This window comes from Drosophila takahashii, chromosome 3R (genome assembly GCF_030179915.1).
Source record: "Drosophila takahashii strain IR98-3 E-12201 chromosome 3R, DtakHiC1v2, whole genome shotgun sequence".
Classification (NCBI taxonomy): Eukaryota; Metazoa; Arthropoda; class Insecta; order Diptera; family Drosophilidae; genus Drosophila; species Drosophila takahashii.
Genome location: NC_091681.1, coordinates 11685010 through 11708572, shown reverse-complemented (window position 1 = coordinate 11708572; position 23563 = coordinate 11685010). Strand labels below are relative to the sequence as shown.

The 23563-nt window shown below is 38.2% G+C and overlaps 5 protein-coding genes and 3 long non-coding RNA genes across 9 annotated transcripts in view; 5 read left to right on the top strand and 3 right to left on the bottom strand.

The window, feature by feature from the left end:
* Positions 1 to 959: 959 nt before the first annotated feature.
* LOC138913690 (uncharacterized) overlaps positions 960 to 23563 on the bottom strand; it is a 36284-nt gene continuing 13680 nt past the window's right edge. The window contains exon 3 of the long non-coding RNA XR_011419497.1: positions 960 to 1063. This is a non-coding gene — a long non-coding RNA (uncharacterized lncRNA). The remainder of the gene's footprint in view (positions 1064 to 23563) is intronic.
* MstProx lies at positions 2277 to 6026 on the top strand. Its single transcript, XM_070217891.1, has 3 exons — positions 2277 to 2280; positions 2374 to 3013; positions 3783 to 6026. Exons 1-3 carry the CDS (start codon positions 2277 to 2279, stop codon positions 6013 to 6015), a joined length of 2877 nt encoding a protein of 958 aa, XP_070073992.1. The 3' UTR covers positions 6016 to 6026.
* LOC138913686 (uncharacterized) lies at positions 6314 to 6762 on the bottom strand. The gene is made up of 2 exons (XR_011419491.1): positions 6609 to 6762; positions 6314 to 6540 (listed from the first exon to the last, which is right to left on the bottom strand). It is a non-coding gene; the product is annotated as an uncharacterized lncRNA (long non-coding RNA).
* LOC138913687 (uncharacterized) lies at positions 7654 to 8505 on the top strand. Of its 2 annotated transcripts, none has more exons than XR_011419492.1 (3): positions 7654 to 7668; positions 7976 to 8125; positions 8185 to 8505. It is a non-coding gene; the product is annotated as an uncharacterized lncRNA (long non-coding RNA). The 2 variants fall into 2 exon arrangements; XR_011419493.1 differs by lacking the exon at positions 7654 to 7668 and adding an exon at positions 7844 to 7858 and having other exon boundaries at positions 7979 to 8125.
* LOC108068200 (male-specific sperm protein Mst84Dd-like) lies at positions 9324 to 9881 on the top strand. Its single transcript, XM_017157627.3, has 2 exons — positions 9324 to 9473; positions 9526 to 9881. Exon 2 carries the CDS (start codon positions 9541 to 9543, stop codon positions 9766 to 9768), a length of 228 nt encoding a protein of 75 aa, XP_017013116.3. The 5' UTR covers positions 9324 to 9473; positions 9526 to 9540; the 3' UTR covers positions 9769 to 9881.
* On the top strand, positions 11442 to 12216 carry LOC108068211 (uncharacterized). The gene has a single exon (XM_017157638.3). The coding sequence runs from the start codon at positions 11560 to 11562 to the stop codon at positions 12157 to 12159; it is 600 nt and encodes a 199-aa protein (XP_017013127.2). The 5' UTR covers positions 11442 to 11559; the 3' UTR covers positions 12160 to 12216.
* On the top strand, positions 19073 to 19747 carry LOC108068190 (uncharacterized). Its single transcript, XM_017157616.3, is given in 2 exon segments — positions 19073 to 19236; positions 19495 to 19747. Coding segments are annotated over 2 exon segments (417 nt in total).
* On the bottom strand, positions 21802 to 22858 carry nxf4 (nuclear export factor 4). The gene has a single exon (XM_017157641.3). The coding sequence runs from the start codon at positions 22778 to 22780 to the stop codon at positions 21944 to 21946; it is 837 nt and encodes a 278-aa protein (XP_017013130.2). The 5' UTR covers positions 22781 to 22858; the 3' UTR covers positions 21802 to 21943.

Sequence of the window (23563 nt, the reverse complement as noted above, 5' to 3'; positions counted from 1 at the left end):
AACTGATTGGTTTCTGTGGATTCTCCAAGGTTTAGCAGGGAATATGGTTTTTATATTCAAAGGTTTGGAAGGTTTATTCGTGTTTAGTTTCCGTAAAGCAGCCAATGTTACCATTTTAAAGACTACTGCTTCCCCAATTTGTATCCTTTTTGATGTCCTGAAAGACTTTTGTCCCTAATATTGTTTAAAAGACTCTCAGCTCGATTTACTTAAGAACTGGACCTTTTATCACACATATCAGGTACAGTGCTGCCATCACTCAGCTTGAAAAACAGGACAGATTAGCCAAAAAAAAACAGGGACAAAAAGGACAAAAAAAATTTAAAAAGGACAAAAACAAGAAAGGAAGCTAGCTTCGGCCAGCCGAAGCTTAAATACCCTCGCAGATCATTCCTATTATTTAACAAATCGCAAAAATGTTCAATTAATTTCATTAATCTCATTAATTTTCCGATCGTTCCTATGGCAGCTATATGATATAGTCGTCCGATTTTGATCAAATTAAAATTGAAATTCGGAAATATTTAAAAAGAGTCATATCCTAGGGTAGAAGATAATACAATAAAAACCAAGGAAGCTAAAATTTATTTCCTATTACTTTTCCATTAATTTTCCGATCGTTCCTATGGCAGCTATATGACATATTAGTCCGATTTTTTAAATATTTAATTCGAAATTCATAAATATTTTAAAAATAACATCCGCAAAAGTAGAAGGTAATATTTCAAAAAACACCGAAGCTAGAATTTTTTAACGTTTTCTTTTCCGATCCTTCCTATGGGAGCTATAAGATATAGTTGTCCGATCCGGTCGGTTCCGACATACATACTACCTGCAATAGAAAGAAGACTTTTGGGAAAGTTTCATCCCGATAGCTCAAAAACTGAGAGACTAGTTTGCGTAGAAACAGACAGACGGACAGACGGACAGACGGTCAGACGGACAGACGGACATGGCTAGATCGACTCGTCTAGTGATGCTGATCAAGAATATATATACTTTATGGGGTCGGAAACGTCTCCTTCACTGCGTTGCAAACTTCTGACTGAAATCATAATACCCTCTGCAAGGGTATAAAAAGGAGAAAAGTAAATGCGCATCCATTTTTCTGTTTTACCAATGGGTTACATATTTACTTAGTTTAAATTTTATATTAAATTCAATTATGTAGTGATATACTGCGCCCGACTCACAACCTTCTTTGTTTGATCATTTTACCATGGTAAATTTTTGTGCGTATACGTAATAATCTAAAATTATTAAAATAATTAAAGCATTCTAATTAACTATATTGGTAATACAAAAAATATTCAATATCTACGTCAAACCCGAATAAGAGTCGTTCAAATCTGAATTTTTTTCTGACAAAAAACAGAGAGTAAAAATTGAGAAATTTTTAAAGTGTTTTCCTCTTTTTTTTGCTACAGAAAAAATTATACTATAAAGAAAATCCATCGACAGCTTTACGTCTCTTTGATAATTTGTAAAAAGAATTAGTTTATAAGTACCAAACTGTAAGAATGATGGTTAAAAAGTCGTTTTAGCATATAAAAACAGGTTTATACACTTTCGACTAGCAAAAATAACACTCAAAACCTTATTTTTGAAATAAGGACAGATTTCCCGATAGGGGATGTTTGAAATTTTTTCCGGATAAAGCCGTTAAAAAAAGGACAGATCTGTCCGGAAAGAGGATAAAATGGCAGCACTGATCAGGTAGTTTAATCAGCCTATGTATGAGGCATTGGAGTCCGCACCAATCTTGAGTTTCCCAAGACATTACACTAAAGTTCATAAATGATTTAATGCGTTTTTATTTATCAGTACTCCCCAGAACTCGCCAAGACTTAAGCATAACGACTTGGTTTTTATGAATAACATTCTTATCAGTAAAAGGTCGATTACACTGTATACGAAGAAATAATTTATTTATGGAATGCTTGCTACTTAACGCTCTTGAATAACAAACGTTTTTACTCGAGATATTTTGATTTTTAAATCATTACAAAACATTTTTTATGCTTACTTTTCATATTTAATCACAATAAACACGTACAGACATAATTGACTGTTTTTGAAACTCTCTTCGTAAAATAGGTGTGATCACAGGGTATTTCGTAGTCGAGTATTATTATTTTTTCTCTTGCTTTTTGAAAATAATTATTGAAGTTTTGGGACCCATTAAATTTTTAATTGAATGTAATACTTTAAAGCTCATTCGTCCGATGTTGGCAGTCGCTGTTTAAATTTTACTCTCGTTGCACTTGCATTGGAAAATGGGTGCATACCGGATTATATTTGTTTTAATTTTAATATATCTAAATATTTTTTTATGCCAATCTAAACGGAGCAAACTTTTGGAAATCATTCCAGAAGACTATTGTGAAAGATTTTGTAAGGGAAGCTGCAAAGACACTATCAGTGAACATACCTGCGACAACGAAGATCTTAATTATGTTCTTACTAACGATTATCATTTGATTCTGAACGACGGATATTTAGAAGTTAAATGGAGCACTCCCGATCCTAAAATCACTGACCTCATTCCAATCAGCAAAGAAAGAAACGTGAAATTAAAAGATTTAATAGTGTCAGATACTAACCATGGAATACGTGCAGTGGATTACCTTCGACAACTCGGTGTTGAGCAAGTAACTCGCTTTGAAAAACAACTAAGCTCATTTGAAGTATTAGAAAGAAATGTTCATTACAATAATGGACCGAAATCTCTAATATTAAATTGTCGACAATCCGTTAACCTGACTGAACTAATCGTCTATATAAAGCAAACAAATAATAATATAAATGAAATTATAATTAATGCTAATGACGAATCTGAAAATCAAGATCTAATTACTGACTACGATATTTTTAAAGAAAAAGCCAATGTGACATCGTTATCATTTACTGGATTTAAGATAGAAAACTTGACCACTAAAACATTTGCTCCGTTGATTAATTTACAAAAGCTGGTGCTGTCAAAGTGTACAATAAATAATTTGTCATTTTTAAGGTTAGTTGAATATTATTAATACTACACAACTAAAAACAAGAGAGAACGCTATAGTCGGGTTGGTGTCCCGACTATTTAATACCCGTCACTCAGCTAAAGGAAGTGCGAACGCTGTACTCGGGTTCGTGTCCCGACTATAATCGTAGCTGAGCTAAAGGGAGTGTGAGGGAGAAAGATATATGTAGATATTTTGATTGCGTATAACTTTTTAATGAATGGTCCGATTTGAAAAATGTCTTCTACATTTCGATAGGTATAAATATACACAACAAAATTGCATTTATACTTCTCGGAAATCTTTAAAGATGTGGGCGCAGGACACATTTTAAAATCGTTAGTGGGCGATTGTGGGCGTTAGAGGGGGCGTGGCGCTCGGCTGAAATAAACTTGCGCTGCGTAGGAGGCCCAATAATATGTGTGGAAAATCTCAACCTTCTAGCTTTTGTAGTTTCCGAGATCTCAGCGTTCATACAGACGGACAGACGGACATGGCTAGATCGACTCGGCTAGTGACCCTGATCAAGAATATATATACTTTATAGGGTCGGAAACGCTTCCTTCTAACTGTTACATACTTTTGCACGAATCTAATGTACCCTTTTACTCTACGAGTAACGGGTATAAAAATGGTTGAAAATGTAGACTTTGTATACGTATATGGCCCAAACCATCGGTGCTTTGAAAATCATCTATGGTGCTGTTAAATATTTTACCAACCCTACCAGCCTAACATTTTAAGACATAATATTTCATTTAATTTTTCTTTCAGCACTCTTCAAACTTCTCTTGAGCATTTGGTACTGGATATTCCCGACGAAGTGGATTTGAAATACTTTACCCATTTTCCCAGACTTAAATTAATTAAAGTCAGATATCATATTCCACATGCGAACTTTACGGGTTTAATATGCAAAGATAATATGTGTAATTTTATTCGAGGAACTAATGGCATTAAATGCCCTGACATGTGTGATTGCCGTTATATCTACGATGATTTAGAACTGAATATAAACTGCAGCAATAGAGGTCTCTTTGAAATTCCGCAACTACCCATTCCCACTATCGGAGGAGTAAAGCTAATATTCTCCAATAATACTCTAGCCCACTTACCAAATATCGCTTCAGATGGATATAACATGTTAAAAAAACTTGATGTTTCCAGGAACACATTAACTAGCTTGAGAATCGACCATCTCCCCGAAAAATTGGACTATCTTGATATTAGCTTTAACAACATAATGGAAATGAACAGAGATTTAGTTCAATATTTAAAACATGTTTCCATTTTTAAACAGACAGGTAATCAATGGATTGTTTATTGCGATGATCAGCCCCTATTGCATTTATTGAAAAACCTAAAAAGAATAATAATTATGAGAGAAGTTGAAGTTAGGCCTATATTTATTAGGTTGCTTCCCAATTCACCTGAAGGGTTTTTGAAGTATTTAGGTCAACACTTTCTTAGGCTTGGCAAAAGAAAGCAAGAATTCTTTATAATTAATGAAGATCAATTGATACCAAGTATGACTAATAAACTAACCGACTTGAATAAAATCATGAACGTTTACAAGTATATGGAATGGTTGCATAAAAATTTGCCGTTTGTCAACAAGGAACATGAGCTTTTTTATTATGATCACATGCCAGGACCTTGCCCCTATAAATGCGAATGTTGTCAAAACCGCACTACCCAAAATATAAAAATCGACTGCAGGAATACATTTTTACATAACTTTCCAAATATGGTTCCTAAACATTTTTCAATGATGCCAACGGAGAATTTTTCTAACCAACTTGAGCTGCATTTATCCAAAAATAATATATCCCAAGTAACCATCGATCTGCTCCCAAAGAAACTATCGTATCTGGACCTTCGTAACAACAGTTTTGAGACCCTTGATGACAATGTGATTCGTTACCTAAAGCAATCCACTGAAATTAAATTGTCAGGGAATCCATGGAATTGCCACTGCAAGTCAAGATCGTTGCTATCTTTCCTGAGGGATCACGAACCCCTTGAATACAATCTCACCCTGAATCGTTGCAATATATCTCAAATGGATTGTCCCGATGCTTGTGTGTGCTGCTTGGATAACTCAACATGGCCGTCATTCATAGTCGATTGCAGAGGAGAAGGACTGATGAATATTCCCGATCTGGCCAACAAGGTGACCTATGTAGACTTGAGGAACAATAGTATTACAGCACTGACACCAAATAAGCGGAGTTTTTTAGAGAAAAGATTACAAGTCTCTCCGTTACAGCTACTCATGCTCGGCAATCCCTGGTCATGTTCTTGCGAGGACATGGAAAATCTAAATTTCTTGAAAAGTATATCCTCTAATATACCCGATTTTACTGAAATAAAATGCGGCAATGGGGAGAAACTTGTCTCGATAGATCAGGACATTATATGTCCCTCTGGTTTCGCCTATTTCGTGGCTCTGGCGATCTCAGTAGCAGCCGTGATCATAGCCATTAACTTCATGATTTGCTTCAGACAGCCGCTGCTGGTGTGGTTCTACGAGCACGACGTTTGTTTGAGCCTGGCCGCCAGAAGAGAACTCGATGAGACGAAGAAGTTCGATGCCTTTCTGGCCTTCACCCACAAGGACGAGTCGCTGGTGGAGGAGTTCGTGGAGAAGTTGGAAATGGGCAGACCCAGGTTCCGACTCTGCTTCTACCTGCGCGACTGGTTGGCAGGAGAATCCATTCCCGATTGCATCGGCAGGTCCGTCAGGGACTCGCGGCGCATCATAATCCTGATGACGGACAACTTCATAAAGTCCACCTGGGGACGACTCGAGTTCCGACTCGCCCTGCACGCAACCTCCCAGGATCGGTGCAAGCGGCTGATCGTCGTCCTTTATCCGGATGTTAAGAACTTCGACAGCCTGGACAGCGAGCTGAGGGCCTACATGGTATTCAACACCTATCTAGAGAGGAGTCATCCGAACTTCTGGAACAAGCTGATCTACTCGATGCCCCACACAAAAGTGTAACTAAAAGTTACAAGCAGATTTTTAGAGTATGAATAAATTCATAACAAATAAAGTACTTAAATTGAGCTACTTTTCCATTTTTTTGTGGGCAACGCTAGAAATATATATAAAATATTATATTAATAGGGGTTCTGGCCCCAACACAAATGATGGATAAATGTTCTCTAAAGTCAGCTACCAAAAATGTCATCTGCATAGATTAAGAAAATCAAGCCCAAAACTGTCTCAGACAACGTTGAAGATTATGTTCTACATTCTAGACTTAACCCCCAAAACTTTTTAAATGAATAAAACTAAATTGTTGTCTCCCACACTTTTTAATTTTCGAGATTTACATGGCAGGCTCAAGTATTTCAATGGGCTTTCCGGTCAACTGGCTCAGCAGCAAGGACCGCAACCGCAAAAACTGCTGGTGCCGCCGCAACAAGGTCCACATCCTCCGCAAGGACCGCAGCAGGGGCCACACCCGCCACAACAAGGACCACATCCACCGCAACAGGGGCCACACCCACCGCAACAAGGGCCCTGAAAAAAAGAATTATTAAAAGGTAGTCCCAAGATCTCGGGACCGTATGGCCGATATAAGTACATACCCCTACCAAGACGTAATTCGGATTGACGTACATGTACATGATTTTATTTTTTGGGTACTTTTACAACCGGAATCCAAAAGAATCTTGAAACCACCGAAAATTTAGGTGCTCACTGTCGGAGATGGAATGGAGAACTGATGTAACTCATCCATAGCCAGTAGAAAGTACTTTTGACAGTAGTCACTCGGAATTTCATGGAAACCTTGATCTACCAAAATAATTTTGTTTAAAATCTAATGTAACCAAGAATCTAAAATCTAGTTAGCTGTGGAAAATTTTATTCAATTGTCAAACTCAAATCCCAGAGTGAGGTTAAGAATTCTATCATTCTTGTTCAACCTTTCGGCCTGTAAACATCAAAATTTTTGGTTGTCTTAAGTTATTTATTTGTTCGGTTTAAAGTAAGTATTTGGAAAATATGATAAAGGTTATTTTAAAGAGTTGCCTTAGAAATTTACAGACCAATCATGTGTTGTGGACCCCTTGGATTCTGTGGACCCTGTAGCCCGTGCGGCGGTCCTTGCGGACCCTGTGGACCCTGCGGACCGTGCGGGTCGTGCTGCGGACCATGTGGATCATGCTGTGGACCCTGTGGACCTTGTTGCGGACCATGCGGTCCCTGCTGCGGAGGCTGTGGACCGTGCGGTCCTTGTAGACCTTGCTGCGGTCCCTATTGTGGATGCTGAACAACCATAATCCAGCGAAACATCTAGTCCTGATGAACCACGAAGAGTAATTTAAGACCATACGCTGAGCAAACTCCTCTCTAAGCGTGAACCAAGTCAAAAAAAAAATTGAGTGAATTGAAAATCAAATATTTTTTGCCTAATTTCTTGGGAACAAAATTAGCTCGAAAACTATCTATTAAACTGGTTTAAAGAGGGGTTAACTTAATATCATACTTCTGAAACATGCAGAGCTTCGAACTTTATACCTGCGTGTCCCGAGTACTTTGCTTGGCGCTGAATCCGATTAAAATTCATGTGCACTTAAAAGAAATTTTTGCCGAATAGCTCTTGATTTTTTGGTGTTTAAGCATACTGATATTAAGACATAACCGGTACTTATTTTTTCTTCACTAATGGTGATGCAGCTGCGTTAAAAATTGTACCTGGATCTACATTACATTTCTATAAACCGACAACAGTGTTCTTAATTTCGTATTATTATTCAGATAACAAAGCATAGCTTTTAATTATGATGTATTGTACATGAACACTAATGAGTTTTAAGAAATTTAAATATAATTGGTATGTTTCTGCCATAACCAACTGGTTTATTGAAATAAAATGTTAAATTTCTTCTTAAACCCTCCGCAAAAACGACTTCAATATTTTCAATTTTAACATTATATTTTATGTTCATAGCAGGCTGTGGAAATCGTTTCTGACCTGTCAAGACCATGTAAGCGATTGGGTCCCAAATCCATATCATTCTTATTCCGGCTATCGATCCGACCACTACTAAATTTGTGGTGTTGTCTCAAATTGTTGTTTGTTTGGCTCGTAAAAACTTTGGTAATAAAAAAAACATTTTTTTTATAAAATTCCATCTGATACAGTTATATTTTTTGTAGAATTGTACGAATTCATCATGTGCTGTGGACCTTGTGGATCGTGCTGCGGACCCTGCGGATTTTGCTGTGGTCCCTGTGGACCATGCTGCGGGCCCTGCGGACCACGTTGTAGACCCTGCGGATCTTGCTGCGGACCGTGTGGACCTTGTGGACCGTGTTGCGGACCATTTGGCAGTTGCTGTGGAGGTTGTTGGTGCTAAATGCATCACATCTGGAACCGAATACCAATGTTACATCCATTCCACACACCAACACCTAACAATCGAAAGCCACAAATAAGATATTGAGACAATGAAGCAGTAATAAAAACGTTAAAATAAATATCTTGGTTCGTTCATCTGGTAATGTAAATGATTATAAATGACTATTTGGGACCCTTATAAAAAGGCAAAAGGAAACATAAAATTTGGACGTGGTTCGCTGACTACACACCTGCTACAAATAAAAAGGACAATATTTTTTATTATGACTGACGCTGCGGAGTAAATATTGAGAGCGCCATAGAATTAGCTTTGCGCAACACAACTAAAGAATTTCGGCCGCTTTTAGAGCAAGTTGCACGACTTTTTGTTGGGTTGAGTACTAGTCCTAACACTGTGCAACCAAATAAATGCTTTTTAAACTTACCTCGATGGATACTATATTGTTAATTTCGTTACGAACTCCAAAGTTTTATAAAAGTTCCCCGACGCAAGGCTTCTTAGCACAAGGACCTCAAAGTTCGAAAAATGCTGAAATTGGTCAACTTTCCAGAGGTCTCAGAGGCAAACGAATTCATGGTACTCCTGGTACTGAAACCAATTGGAAAACCAAACAAATAAAAGCCCCCTTTAAAAAGAAATAAAAACTTGATTAAACATTATTTCTTGATTCCAGATCTCCACTTGGAATTAACCTATACAGTTCCCTACCATTAATGGGCTATGTTAGGATCTTTATATATGAGTTTATATATGTTTATATATGTTATATATGTTCTAAAAAGAAAAAATTTAAACCATTTATTTTTAATCCAATTCGAAGATTGAGATTGACCAGTAGCTTGAAAAGATTTCTTAAAACAATAAAATTTCCATCAGGCATAAAAACGATGCAAATTCAATTTTTGAATTAAGGTGTTCTTAAAGAAATTTATTTTAAAAATGTAAGCATCTAGATGGCTGTGTACATATTTTCTCCTTTCCCAAGCTCGTTGTGCGGTTAGGAACACCAGTTTTCATTTTTCTCTCAGCACAAACACATCTAAATTTTAACTCTAGACCCAAGTTTTGGAAATCATCAATTTCAAGGTAACTTTATCCGAATTCCATTATTGAAAATATTTAATTTTTTCTATTGTAGACTTGCACATAAATCATGGGTTGTACACCGGGTGGACCTTGCTGCGGACCTTGTGGACCTTGTGGACCTTGTGGACCTTGTGGACCTTGTGGACCTTGTGGTCCTTGTGGACCTTGTGGTGGACCTTGTGAGCCTTGTTGTGGACCGTGTGGACCACGCTGGGGACCCTGTTGCGGTCCCTGCGGTCCTTGCTGTGGACCCATGGAAAAAAGAAACGGTCTTCAGCGATGCTGCCCTTTTTAGATGCGATCCGTTGATGCCTAAAATGTAAAAAAAAAATCGAGCAACCAAATTTGGACTGGAGCTTAGATTTAACTACAACAAAATAAGAAATAAAGCAGAAAAATGAAAACAAATTGAAACATAGCTGGCTTTGCTTTATTACCACTGTTGTAAAATATACTAATTGTAAATTTCTATATATGAATGAAAAAATACAAGAATTTTTCGAAACGAAATAAATGGCCACTGCCCTAACTTTGGAATCCGATCCTTGTTGCTTTTTTGTGTTACCATCTGCTTATCTTGCTGACGACAAATGCCAAACCAACTCAGAAAATGGAAACGGATTAAGAGAGTAGTAGTTGACTAACGACAATAGACCAGGCTAACACTGCAGCCTGTGCCAGGCATACATGTCCATTTGCAAGAGTTTTATTACCATGGGGATAAAGAGAGCAGTTAATTTATACCAACATGCTCAGGTAATTGAGGCGATGCACTTGCAACATAAAAGAAACCCTCCGCAGCATTTAAATTAGCCGACTAGGGGATTTTAATTAGTGTCAAGTGCCTTCGAATAAATGGCGCACTAAGGGGCGGGGCCATGGCCAATCAAAGTGATTTTGCCAGCACTGTTACCCATACGCCCCGTGTGGCCGGGCCAAGTCAATTATTAATAGTAGCTCGGCTCGAGTGCAGACTGCTGACATCTCAATTCATGCTGGAAATCAGAAGGCAAATTGTTTATTGTATGCAAGCAATAGAGTGCCAGTGAAATATCTGGGGAACTGATTTTCATCATTCATTTTGCCAGTAGACTTTCCACTTTCCACGCTGAATTATGAAGGCAGCCGCTTCAAGTGTGTGAGTACAGTGGCTCACTCGATGACGCAGTTCGGGGAATTCTCGGATGTGGGAGGGACTCCGTAAAGGGGCTTCTGGCATCAAATGGATAGCTCATTCTGCAATTCGAGTAGCAGACGAGCAGCTGCAGAATTAGAGCTGCCTGTTGCTATGGCAGTTAAAACGCTTAATCAGTGCTATACGTATTTCAATATGTACAAGTAATTCTAGAACACACATATGCTGAAGCCGTTAATTGCAATACCCGGGGAATTGCGCCTCACTCACCGCAGAAGTCAAAATCGTCGTGCTTGTATTTGTACAGTACTAAGAATTTTTTTTAAATAATCGTTGATACTTTGGCTAAATGTCAGGATCACATAGTATTTTAAAGAAGAGCTTTATAAATTGTTTATCCAAAAGTTTTAGCCAGGGATATTTCATTATAAGTTAAAAAATAATAAAAATCACAATTTAATAAATATTTGTAAAGCGAAAAAATTTCAAACACAAATTAAAGATTATTTTATAACTGATATGTTTTTCGATAAAAATATCGTTCAAAAGGCGATTTCAGTAGTCCTAAGCGGCACTTATAGGTAGAACCACATATTCAGTTAAGAAGAAGTAGGTGCATTTGACATTTTTTCTTATAATAATTATATAATTTGCATAACTTATAAAATTAATCCATCAAGTTCTTAATCTTCTTCAAGTTGAAAATTGCTAATACTAGTGTGCGTTAAAAATGCAGAAGTATCTTTCAAATGTGGAAATTGATATGTCTATCATTTAACTCGTAATTGGTATTGAAATATGAAATGCCTTCCCTGTATAAGTAAATTATTTCCAAAATGTGTAAGTTCGTTGTCTAAACCCAGTTGGCCGTAAGTGGACAATCGAATCGGCCCCTCGCAAAATTATTTGTTTTTAAAAGCATTGCAAGGCCCACCAATCTGGCCATCAGATATGTCCGCGACCACCAGGTCGAGGATCTGGAGCAGGCAGAGTTCCTCCCGCGTGGTGGAAAGTACGCTGATTGGCGATGGCCCGCATGTGCAAATAATCCGCCACAACCGCCCACATCCGCCACGCAACCAGCGGATGCTAACGGCGGCAGTTCAAAGTCCCCGCCGCAACTACCTTCTTCGCAAGATCAGTCTGCAACGGAGCCTGGCCTTCTGCAGCCGGTTAAGGAGCACCTTCGGAGGACCTGCGTCCGGATTTGGCTACCTCTTCGATTTGGATTTCAGCATGAGCAGGCCACTGCGACTGCATTCCCATCGGCCGATATTTGGAAACTGGGCTGGATTACCCAATGAGAACTATGAGGAGGCAGAAGATGTGGATATCCAGCAGCGCAGATTCTTCTCGGAACGTCACCACTGGGATCGGGCTCAACTATATTTCCAGCAGTATCTGGGACTGCGACAGCGCCATCATCTAAGTCCAAAATCATTCTCCCTGAAATGCGAGCTAAACCTAAAGTTCATTCGCGACGCGTTGTACGAATTGGGTCTGACAGAGGCCTTGAGACTGGCATTCAACGAAATGTTGCATATGCACTAGCTTTTGGTTATTTGGGGTGTAACCGCGATCGATAATAAAAACTTTTTGCAATCGAAATTTTTCAATCTAGACGGTGAACTCCCTCGCCAACGAGAGATTCATGTATACGTAGTTGCCCCATCACCTGTCCCACTGGAAAACCCTCTTCGGAAAATCTCTCTTTGCCGCAGGTTACTTTTCTTGTCCAAGATCTTCTGCCACGCAATTCGCCGTTGTTGTGCATTTATGGAAATCGTATGCCGTTGTGTATGCACCAGTACAATGGGTTTGTTTGCAGAGCAGTGGGGAACTTTCAGGCCAAAAAAGGGTTACCAAAACGAAGTTTAAATGCCCTTCGTGTTAAATTTTTTTATTTCACCTTTCAGAATTTTTCATTTGGTTCAGTACAATTATTTTTGGTTTTTTAAAATGCATTTTAATTTGAATAATGCGCAGAATTATGTTTAAATTAAACTAAGACCCCAAATCAAGTTAAAGTCAATACATTTTTAGAAAGTTAAAACATTTTTTTTATAATAACGCTAATTTTTCATCAAGATTTTTAATAATTGGTTCCTAAAATATTTCATGCATGCAGCGGGAGAAATGAGTAAATGTTTAGACACTAATTTAATATTTTTGGGGAATACGGAATTCTATTTATAGAGTTTAAAATTCGCAGCTGATTGCCTGGCATCCACATATGCCGCAAGTTTTACACAGCGCTCCCCAAATAACAAGCGATGAACAGCGCGCCCAACACGCGTGCATGTGGATCCCTCACACACACACACCACCCACCTACACACCCACGCACACATCGAACCGCCACACACTCGCCCCCACAAACACATGCACAAAAGACGCGCTGCGTTCATTTTGCGCCTTATCTGCGGTCGCAAGTGTTGCGCCATCGCAGCCCGAGTGCCTGAAATTATGCTAATTTCTGGGTTTTTATGCAGCCAACATGGAGCAGCAGCGGGAATCTGCATCCTCATGGTCGAATCTCCTCCAGCTCTTTCAGCTCCTCCAGCTGCTGCGTGTTGGCTGTTGGTTGTCGGTCGCCGGTTGTTGCTTGTTGGCTCTTGCTGCTCCGGCTGTGCATTTTGCGGTAAGGCACTGTCAAAAATCATGGAAAATTCTACGCAATATATTAGAAAAATGTATTAACGAGAATATAATACGAACTGTATTTTTTCGCCCTTTTAAAGAGTATCTGGAACTATTAATTGCTGTAGTAATGCAATATGACAATACATTACAAATTGTAGATCCTTTTTCCCAAGTGCATGGAAAGAACGATGAATTTTACGGCGTAGGGGGGATGGCCTGCTGATAACGCAACATTAATAACACCCTCATGGCTGGCTTTCTCTTACTTGATGATTGAAAATCCGGCAAACTGCGCCCGCGCCCCAAAGTATGCAACATTCATTTACTTATCAGGCGAGGGAGTTGGCTCCTGCCGGGTCCGCACTTGCCTTCGTATTTGTGGCACATTTGGGAGCTAAGCAGACAAAAAGTGTCCGAAAAAAGGAGCCAAGCAGCTGCTGCCTTTTCGCAGTTGCCGTTGCCATTGCAACTGCCATTGGTCTTGTTGTGGCCAGTGTTAACATAAAACTTGTCCAGCGATAAACTCTTGGCCCGCCCAGGACATTGTCCAGCCGAACATTTGTTAGCCCAGCCTCTCAGCTCTGGGCCAGCTTCTGGGCCATTTCTGAGCCCAGCTAGGGCAGATCCTGCTGCATATTCAACGCCTTTTCCATTTCCTTTTGCTCGCCCAGCATTTGAAAATTTCAAATTTCTTTTACCAGGCTCTCCAGTGGCTACTTACAGACTCGATGAGTGGTGTCCTATTTGGTACTTGCTGATTTTTTCACAAGGCATTACCTAGTCAGGGCATATCAAGATCTGCAAATTAAGAACACTTGTATTCTTATTTATGAAAAATAATTTTGCAAAGCATTGAAATATTTGAGTAATTTATTTGTATTTATATTATAATTTTTATAAATAGTAACAGAAATTCATAAGCTGACATGGGGAAAATAAACCGATAGTACATAGTTTACTCAACCACTTATCTTATGTATATTTTAAAAATATATATGATCGTAAATTTAAATAACGATTGACTTTTCAATCCCAGGTATCTCCTTGATTTGATTGGACTCTCCTTCTAGTCGAGGTAGTTTTATGCACTACTGTTTTCCAAACAAGTACATTCCGTTCAATCTCTTAGTTTAAGGCAATGCATACGTTTTTATACATCACGGAACATTTTATTTCCACTGAATAAAAACGAAGTCGGAAGAAAATATGACTTTTGAACGGCCTTATCAGCGACCACCGGGATGATGGGTTAATGAATTCCAACCGTAATTACCCTGCCAAGGGGAGTGATTACCCCAAAGAGGACCGACTCAGCCGAAATGTTATGACCGCCGACCAAGGGATCCTTTTAATTATTGTTCATAACTGGCGGATGCAACTTTATCTTGTTTATTTTATGCATATTTTTTCGCCTTTCCGCGGCCATTTAAATATTTCAGCTGCGGTAAAGTTTCAATTGTGTTTGCAGTTTTTCCGCTGAATATTTACCCAATTGATATTGCCCGGCAATCGGTCTTTGTTTTCCATTTTCGTTCTGTATTTCCACTGCATATTTAATTGAATGATTTCTTTTTTGCTGTTATCCCCAATTAACTCAAGTGTGAAGAATTGTTTCTGGGTATCTCTTAGTTTAGAAAATAAGATTTCAAGCAAACCAAGAAATTAAATATATTTTTTACCTTGATCTTCGCCAAGATACCAAACCTACAAATTTTTAATTAGAATTAATCATCTTTTGAAATTGTGGTTTCCAGTTTATGATTCAGAGTAACCATCTTAAAGACAAAAGTAGAAGTGCACAAATAATATATATTTGAACTTCTCTGTGCCCAGATGTAATGCCTAAAGTTGATAACCTTTGCGGGACCTATCCTCCACCCTCATTTCAATGCGTCAACGTCTGTGTCTGCTTCGCTTGTCATGCATTTTACGCATGAGAAAGTATTTTCAGTTAACAAGTGCGAGGGTTGAGCCGAGCTCCGCAAAAAGTATCCCCAATGCAGAAGTGCACAAGGAAAGCCCCATAAAAATAAATCGAATTGAGGCGACGGGAGCGGGTCTGTCGGGATAACAAACGATGCTCCATGCCAACGGAGTGGGCGGAATGTGGATGTGGCGGGAAACGCAAGTTGGGTTTGTTTATGGCGCGATACGAATGACACGTGACTGGGAGAGCCCAGACAAGCACCGGCAGCACCAGACGCTCGCAAAAATTATGAAATTTAGCGCAAGCCGCAGAGCTGAAGTTGCAGAAAAAATACATTGTGCACGGTTTTCAGTCTCACTATGTGACAGCTTTGCCATATCGCACCTGCCGCACTCACACACTCTCGCAAAGGGAAAGGTAAGGCACAAACTGACGGCCAATGCGCTTAGCACTTTCATTTCGTTTGCTGCAAATTGCTTAACCACAATGCATATGTATGCAAAGCGGTGACGCGTACAATGGACTGAGGGAAATAACATACCATATTCTGTAAGAATTCCGAAATATAAGTGGATGTTTTTTCTTCTACCTTAGAATATAATTATATAATTATTGATCTACAAATAAAAACATCAAAAATGGGATTTACATTAGTTTAACCACTCTTTTAGCTAAGAGACCTATACATTATATATTAATCGGTCTTCATAAAATTTAGATGCGAAATTAAGCTTATGAAAAAACCTGAACAAGTTATACAATTTTGAAAAATTTAAATTCTTTTCCTTAAAAAAGTCAGCAAATTTTCTTCCTGCGTAGAGGCGGATGATGGTATTAGCAGTGTGGTTTTTCCTTGAGGCAACTGTTGCAGGGTGTCGCCAGCAGCTGCTCGGCTCAATCTAGCTGCTAACGGTTTAACGCTTTACTGCCTTTTTTCCAAGGTTTTCCTGGCCGTACATGCATAGGTGTAAGCTTAGGGCACTCATTTGGTGTTTCTAGGCAGACAGACGGGCGAGAATCATCTGCAACAGAATAACACAAATGTATTCTTTTGGTCATACTCACAAAGGTGTTTTTCAAAAAATTCAATTTAAATCAATTAATTAGAGCTTCGGTTTGAAGTGTTTTCGATCTTCAAAGCGGGTGAAACCTTACCACAATTTTATTGCGTTACACATTTTGATTTATTCACAATCCCATTTATCCCCCACTGGCACCATGCCTATTTTAAACGCTTGATTTAATTTATTTTCTTTTCTTCCTCTCTACAAAGTAGGCAACAATTTTCTCGGCAATCCCTGTTATAAGCTCACATGGACTTGTGTATTACGTATACGTGTAGGTGTCTGTAGGCTGATTATGACAGTGTTTGCATTTCCCATCCGAACCTTTTATGCTGAAATTGTGTAAAAAGAAGTCGATTTTTACTTTTTTTGAAGAAACAGAAGCAGCTTAAAGCTGAATAAATTGATTCGTAAGCCTCCACTTCCCATTGAAAAAAAGCTGTCATAGAAAAATCTGATAAATAAATTACCAATCAATTTACAGAGTTCCTGTATTTTCTTGTTTTTAACATGTGGTGTTTTAATAGCTGTTTATATCCCATATTAAACACGATTTGGTTTACTTTCTGTAGAAACGCAATGAGCACAACACAAGTTTCCTGCAATCAATTACAAAAGTTTTTAGTAAGTTTAGTTTCTTTAAACTTTCTTGTTGGCTGACTTTTACGCCATTTAAGAGCACTCTTGACAAATTGCTGTAATCGTTCTTGATTATTATTTGGTCAGCTGGTCAGTCAGATGCCATCAATATTGTTTGCCACAGATTTTCTGGCTTATGATTACGATTTTTACGTTAAACTGAATTTTGCTCCGTTTGTTCTTGTAACCTTTCATTTCATTGACATTGTTTATTTTTGTTGTTCTTTAGAGAGTAAAGTAAAGACAAGCTAATGGCGAGTTATTTTCTTATGATCATTTTACAATTTATTATTAATATGTACAATCACATTTTTTATTATTCTCTTTTTTTACTTTAGGACTTTAATGTTATATTTTTCACACAGCTTTCCCTAATTCAACTTTTATACTCGACCAGTTGAAAAAATGGTTTACTTTACATTCCCTTTCAACATCAAACTTTTCGGCTAAAAGCTTTATACTTTAAATAGATCCTTTTGTTATAGAGTTGATATTAAACTGGATGTCTGATTCTTAGATACCGAAAAAAGGGCCGAAGGTGATAGTTGGATATGCTAGTCCCCTGCCAGCAAACGGGAACAAACCTGTCAAATGCAGCGAGACTTAAACCCTACCAAAACACACGCACACGTTTGAGCCACCCAACCCAATTTCACAACCACAAAGTCACTCGCACTTCCTGTTTTTTTGTTTCCAGGGGCCACAAAGTCAAACGCCGCATATTGAACAATATTTGTCTGTCAGTCGTCCGCCGGCCAAAGTGGCAAATCGAAACAACAGTGGTTTTGCAAGCTTTATGGGTTGGTTTTCCCCTATTAGGCCGAATGTAAATACGTCCAGGCACCTCCCAGCGATTTCTCATTCATTGGAAATGTTGCAAACACGAGGAACGGATGTCAACTGCCAAATACCACTCTATACCCTGAAATATTAAGATGGCCATGATCTGTCGACGGAAGAAGTGTCAATTTGATTAATTGAACATCGTGCTGGGAAGTTCCCGCTGTTTTAGCCATGATGCTATCCCTGATCCTGCGAAAAATATTCCTGGCAATAAGGAATACATACATCTTCTGGGCAGCGGTGATGGTGGCCTTGGCGAAAAATTCAATAAAAATGTTGCATAATTTTTCCCATCTCTTTTGGGCACCCTTTTCGGATTGGCTAAAACGGAAATGAATTTTTCCGCTTGACCCAATTCGCTCACGTATACATATGTATTTATTCTGTTGTTTGTGTTTATTTAAACTTTAAGTTTGCCTGCTTTGTGGTTATTTTTTCGTGTATCTCAATTGTACGTGCCCTCCAAAGTGAAGATATAATATATGCTATAGGAATGGTCAAGTGCTCCAAAGTAAGCAAACAATTAGCGCCAGAGGTGAGTGTCCATAGAAGGGTTTGGGCGTTTTACACCCACAGTTTAGTGCCGTTCTTAAATCACACGTTATTCAGAAACAGCCACTCAGATGGCTGGTTCCACAACTGATATATTGTCATTCATATGTTGTGTCAGCAATTTGTTAGCTTTATGGCTCATGCCACGCCCCCAGTTGTCGTCCCCAAAAAGCCAGAACGGCTGATCGGGAAAAAGTAAAAGGAACGGAAAAGGGAAAACACAAAACTTGCATACATAAATTGTATTTATGCACTCCACACTCTGCATTCTGTCATTTCCTGATTTAATCGTTTTTATGTGGCTCTCAACGAGAGCAAAAAAAAAAGCTAAAAATCAATAGCAGTAACATGACGAAATTGGTAGAAAATAGAAAACCTTTAAAGCCCTTCTTCAAATTGAAAGGATTTAATTTTTTTGTTGACTCCTGGAAAATTTGGAAAGTCCTTGTCATGGTTAAACTTATAAACTTCCTAAAAATTGTATTATAAAAACTGTACAAAACGTGTCCATCAATTCAGACTTATTAAAGTTTTAGTTTTTATTTATTTATATTAAATAAAAAATCTGATGAAGTTACTACAAAGTTATTTCCGTTGCAGTTTTCTGAATGTGGCAATGTTTTATATCTCGATTTCAGGGAACTATAAGTTTAGTTTGATCAGCCTTACACCCAGAAAAATTAAGTACGAATAATGCTATAATGCTATAGCATTTGAAATTCAGTAATATAGTCAAAAACTTATAACAAACAACACAGTCACGTAAAGACAATATAATTTTAATTTTTAAATTATTATGGAAAACCCGCGTAAACGAGATCTTAAGAAGTTCATAAATACATTTAGCTTCTTGCAGCAAAGCTATAAGTTCCACATGCAGCAGATCAAGTTTGAGGACAGGCGCCTGTTGGAAAGCCTACTTAATGCAGAGGTGTCACACAAAAAGAAGAAGGTACAGTTGTGTTCATTAGATGGAAAAATTTTTCAACTTCTTAATAATTTACTTGAAAAAACTTGGAAATGAGCCATGGCTTTTTTTGAATTTAAATTGAAAGTTCCCGGTTTAAGAGCTCGAGCCATATAAAATCATCGTAAACGAATGCAATACACACTTCTGCCGCTAGATGTCGTTTTCTGCTTTGCAGATCGCACTCACTTTTGCTGAGTAACGGATATCTTACAATCGAAACACTTGTCTATAACGTTAATACTAATAAGAATAATCAAATTATAGAATCTAGTAAATGAAACTAGACGAAAGCTCAAAAATATGAAGTCCACAATTCAGAAATTTCAAGAACTGAACGCGGACCTCCAAGGTACCAAGGAATTCGAAGAGGCGACAAGACTGATTAAAGAACAGATGATCATGGAACAGAATTGTCTTAATGCCAATACGGAGAAAATGGAGAAGCATTTTGCAGGCCTCAAAATTTCAGAAGCAAACTATTTGAAGTCAGCTACTCTCTAAAGACTACAAGAAAACCTTAAGCTTTCTGTTTCTGAAGGTCGTTGGCATAAAAAGCATATGTTTGGATTGAAATTTTAAAATAAATTAAACTCATTAACCGTAGATTGCAAAAAACTATCATAGCTAATAATTATAGATATGCACTGTACCCCTTGAAAGAAGGCGACCCCGTAGCATTTAACCATGGACCCTGCGGTAGTTGCCTCCCTGGTTGACCTGAAAAAAGTGAGGGTCCAAGCCGCAAGTTGAAGTAATTTCTACTTAGCCGCAACTAACTACGGCAGCATGGAAGTGTTTGAAAAAATGGAGAGGAAACTTTGGAACGCCTCAGAAATTAAAATAAAGTGCCAAGAAAGTGAAAAGCGAGTGGCCCATGCCCTGGGAGCAGCATCTTGAAGTTGGCCAAAGCCAAAGCCCGGCCATCAGCGCCAACTTCCGTTTGGGCCAACACCGCACCGCAGCAACCACTTCTTGTTTCCATTACTTTTTCCATTCTCATTCTTGCTCTTAATTTTACACAACAAAAAATGTGGTTACTTAAAAATTAAAAAAATTAACAATTTTCGCAGGACTATTTCCATTTTCTATTTTTATACCCGTTACTCGTAGAGTAAAAGGGTATATTGCATTCATGCAAAAGTATGTAACAGGGAGAAGGAAGCGTTTCCGACCCTATAAAGTATATATATTTTTGATCAGGGTCACTAGCCGAGTCGATATAGCCATGTCCGTCTGTCCGTCTGAACTCTGAGATCTCGGAAACTATAAAAGCTAGAAGATTGACATTTTGCATGCAGATTCTAGGAGTTCCTTGCAGCGCAAGTTTGTTTCAAAAGGGTGTCACGCCCTCTCTAACGCCAACAATCGCTTATATACGATTTTAAAAATTTCAATATTTCGGAAAAGAAAAAATGCAGTTTTATTGGCTTTATCAATACCTATCGAAATGTAGAAGAAATTTTTTAAATCGGACCATTCGTTAAAAAGTTACGGCGGATCAAAGTTTTTATCTCCATCTCCTTCGCACTCCCTTTAGCTGAGTAACGGGTATCTGATAGTCGGGTCACCCTACTATAGCGTTCTCTCTTGTTTTAACTCGATTACTCATAACTTGTACGGCCATAAAATAAAATGCATTTTAATTTACACAGAAATAACAATTTTAGAAAGCATCTTATATAGTGCTTTTTCAACACCACACTTCCAAATACCAAACTAGAAATTTGGGTTATTTTAGGTGAGTAATGGGTACTTATTCCAAATACAACATTTTCATTTCGCTTCCCTTAAAATATTTTTTCCACCCTTAGGACTAGTATTCAACCTAACAAAAAGTCGTCCAAGCAAAAACTTCAAAAAAATTCAAAGATTAGCTTTTCATATCAAAATAACGTCAATAAATTTTGTTTCAAATAAAGTTTTTTTATTTTGGACGAATTTTTTGTTAGGTTGAGTACCAGTCCTTACTGATTATGTTATTGAGGGAACAATAATTTACAAATAAATTAAAAGTAGTTATCTTTGGTCTATTTTTCTCAGTGTACTCTGTGCCTGCGGTCGGCGTAGAAAACTGTTGCCAGTGCGTAGGCGTTGTGTCCACGTCTCTTTTAATAATTTGTAACTCATTTTGCACTCGGGAAACAAAATAACGACAACAACTGCAGTAGCAGCGGTAGTGGCAAACGGTTCACCTTTTGAGCTTTTCGCTTCGGCCATGGACAAAACACAAAGTGAAAAGTAAAAAGTAAAAAGTTCTATGCCAAAAAGTCGCCGAAAAAGGAAACTTTTCTTGGTTTTGAGTAAGGACATTACATTTGGGTTAACAGGCAAATTACGTAATTGAAGTGACCTAAGAAACAGACGCTCAAGTGTGTGAAAGTGGCAAGACCCCGAACGGGTATACTTAATATTTTGAACTTTATCCGTTGCCTTCAAAGCTCTTTGTCAAAACCCCCAACAAATGTTGTTATTATAGTTCTGTAAGGGGTAAAAATAATAATATACATTTTAAGTTTATTCGTAAATGCAAATTCAAGATATACAAAAATAATTTTTACATTTTTAAAATTTATAAGCCATAACACAACAATTAACAAGAACAAAAATAACAAACTACAAATAAATAGATAAGTCAACTGAAGAAATCTTAATCCGCTGAAAAGGAGTCCATTGTTTTGCACGTTCATAAAAACTAGATTAATGGTAGCGTCTCACAGGAATATCATTGAGCACCTGCAGACTTGGCCAAATATCAAGGACATTTCGTTCGTATCCAGGCGGCAGTAGATTCCTCTCGAGGTTTAGTTCGACCAGGGGGAGAAATTGGAAAACCCGCAATAAACCAATGCTGTCGATGTCGTTGTTTTTTAAAGAGACACATTGGAGCGACGGAAAACGCCTCTCGAAATGAGTGAAGATCCACAGGTGGGTCAAGTGATTCCGGTCCAATATCAGGCGCTTCAACTGTGGAATACATCGCTCCATTATACCGATAACCGTGCTCATACAGCAAGATTCAGCAAGGGCGCAGAATTCCCCGCGCCAGGCTTCGTCCATGTGAAACAGCGTGAGATCCAGGCTGCGCTGATCAGGGTTATACCTTTCAAGGAGCACCCTTTTCAATCGCCACCTGAAGGCCGAAGTAATCCGGACACAGGGCATCCGGTCACTGACTTTCAGCCACGTGCGATCATCCAGCCTTTTGCGGCGAAATAAAGCATTCGCTACGTTGTAACTGTCAACGTAGAAAGTAAACTGGGCGCCAGCGTCCCCAGGCACATCGTATTCACCACCAGAGTGTTTATAGCGAGGATCTAGTTTTAATGGGCTTAAAATCCTGCGAAGACGCCGCAACACTCGGTTGATGGACTCCCGACGGTCGTTGCTAAATATTAGTACGCGATACCATCCGTAAACGCTCACGGGGAGGTTGATAACGGGTCTGGACTCGAAATGAGACTCGAGTTTCTCGGTTCGCGGAGTAGAGTGGCACAAAGGACCGTCACTGGAGTTTATTCGCGGTGTAGAAAACATATTACAATTTTTTTTTTATGATGGAGACTTATTGACTTAAAATAATAGATGATATTTTAACATTGACCGAAACGGCAACTTTGATTTTCTTTATTTCTAAATGTTACACTACTGGTCAAAATAATAAGTACACACTAGGGTGGTTTTTTTTTGTATGAAAAATTCTAAGGTACTACTCTCACCCCCTTATACTTTGCGCATTGGTGCATTTAAGACATACCAAAAAAAAAAAGTTTAAAAAAATGCGATTTAGTGCTTGCGCATTGACCTTTAAGTTTATCACTCATACGGTCTGTTGCCCTTGATCAAAAATTTTAATTTCATATAGGTGGCGTAGACTTGTCATTACTTATTGAGTCTAAACATAAAGGTAACCTTGTCACCTTTACAAACGGGTAAAGAAAAATAAAATCGCTATGGCTATATAAGTTCCAATATTTAAGGGAGTCGCACCACAGAATCAAAAAATTTTTTTTTTAATTTATCACCCCCAAACCATATGCAGAATATGTGGATAAAATACAATAGTCTTAAAATTATGATTGACCAATTTTAATTTAAATGTATATATTAGCTCCTCTGAGAGCAAAAGTAAACAAACAAAAACTTCTGATATCAAACAAAAACACCTCTTAACGAGGTAAAAAACTAGTGACGACCGCACCTTCAACATACAAAAGTTCTGATATCAACATTTGTGACGAAAAATGATTACACTCGTCATTAAATAGACTTTCTAATCTTTTCTCATTCGTCACGCTGCAATAGAAAATGCCTGTAAAG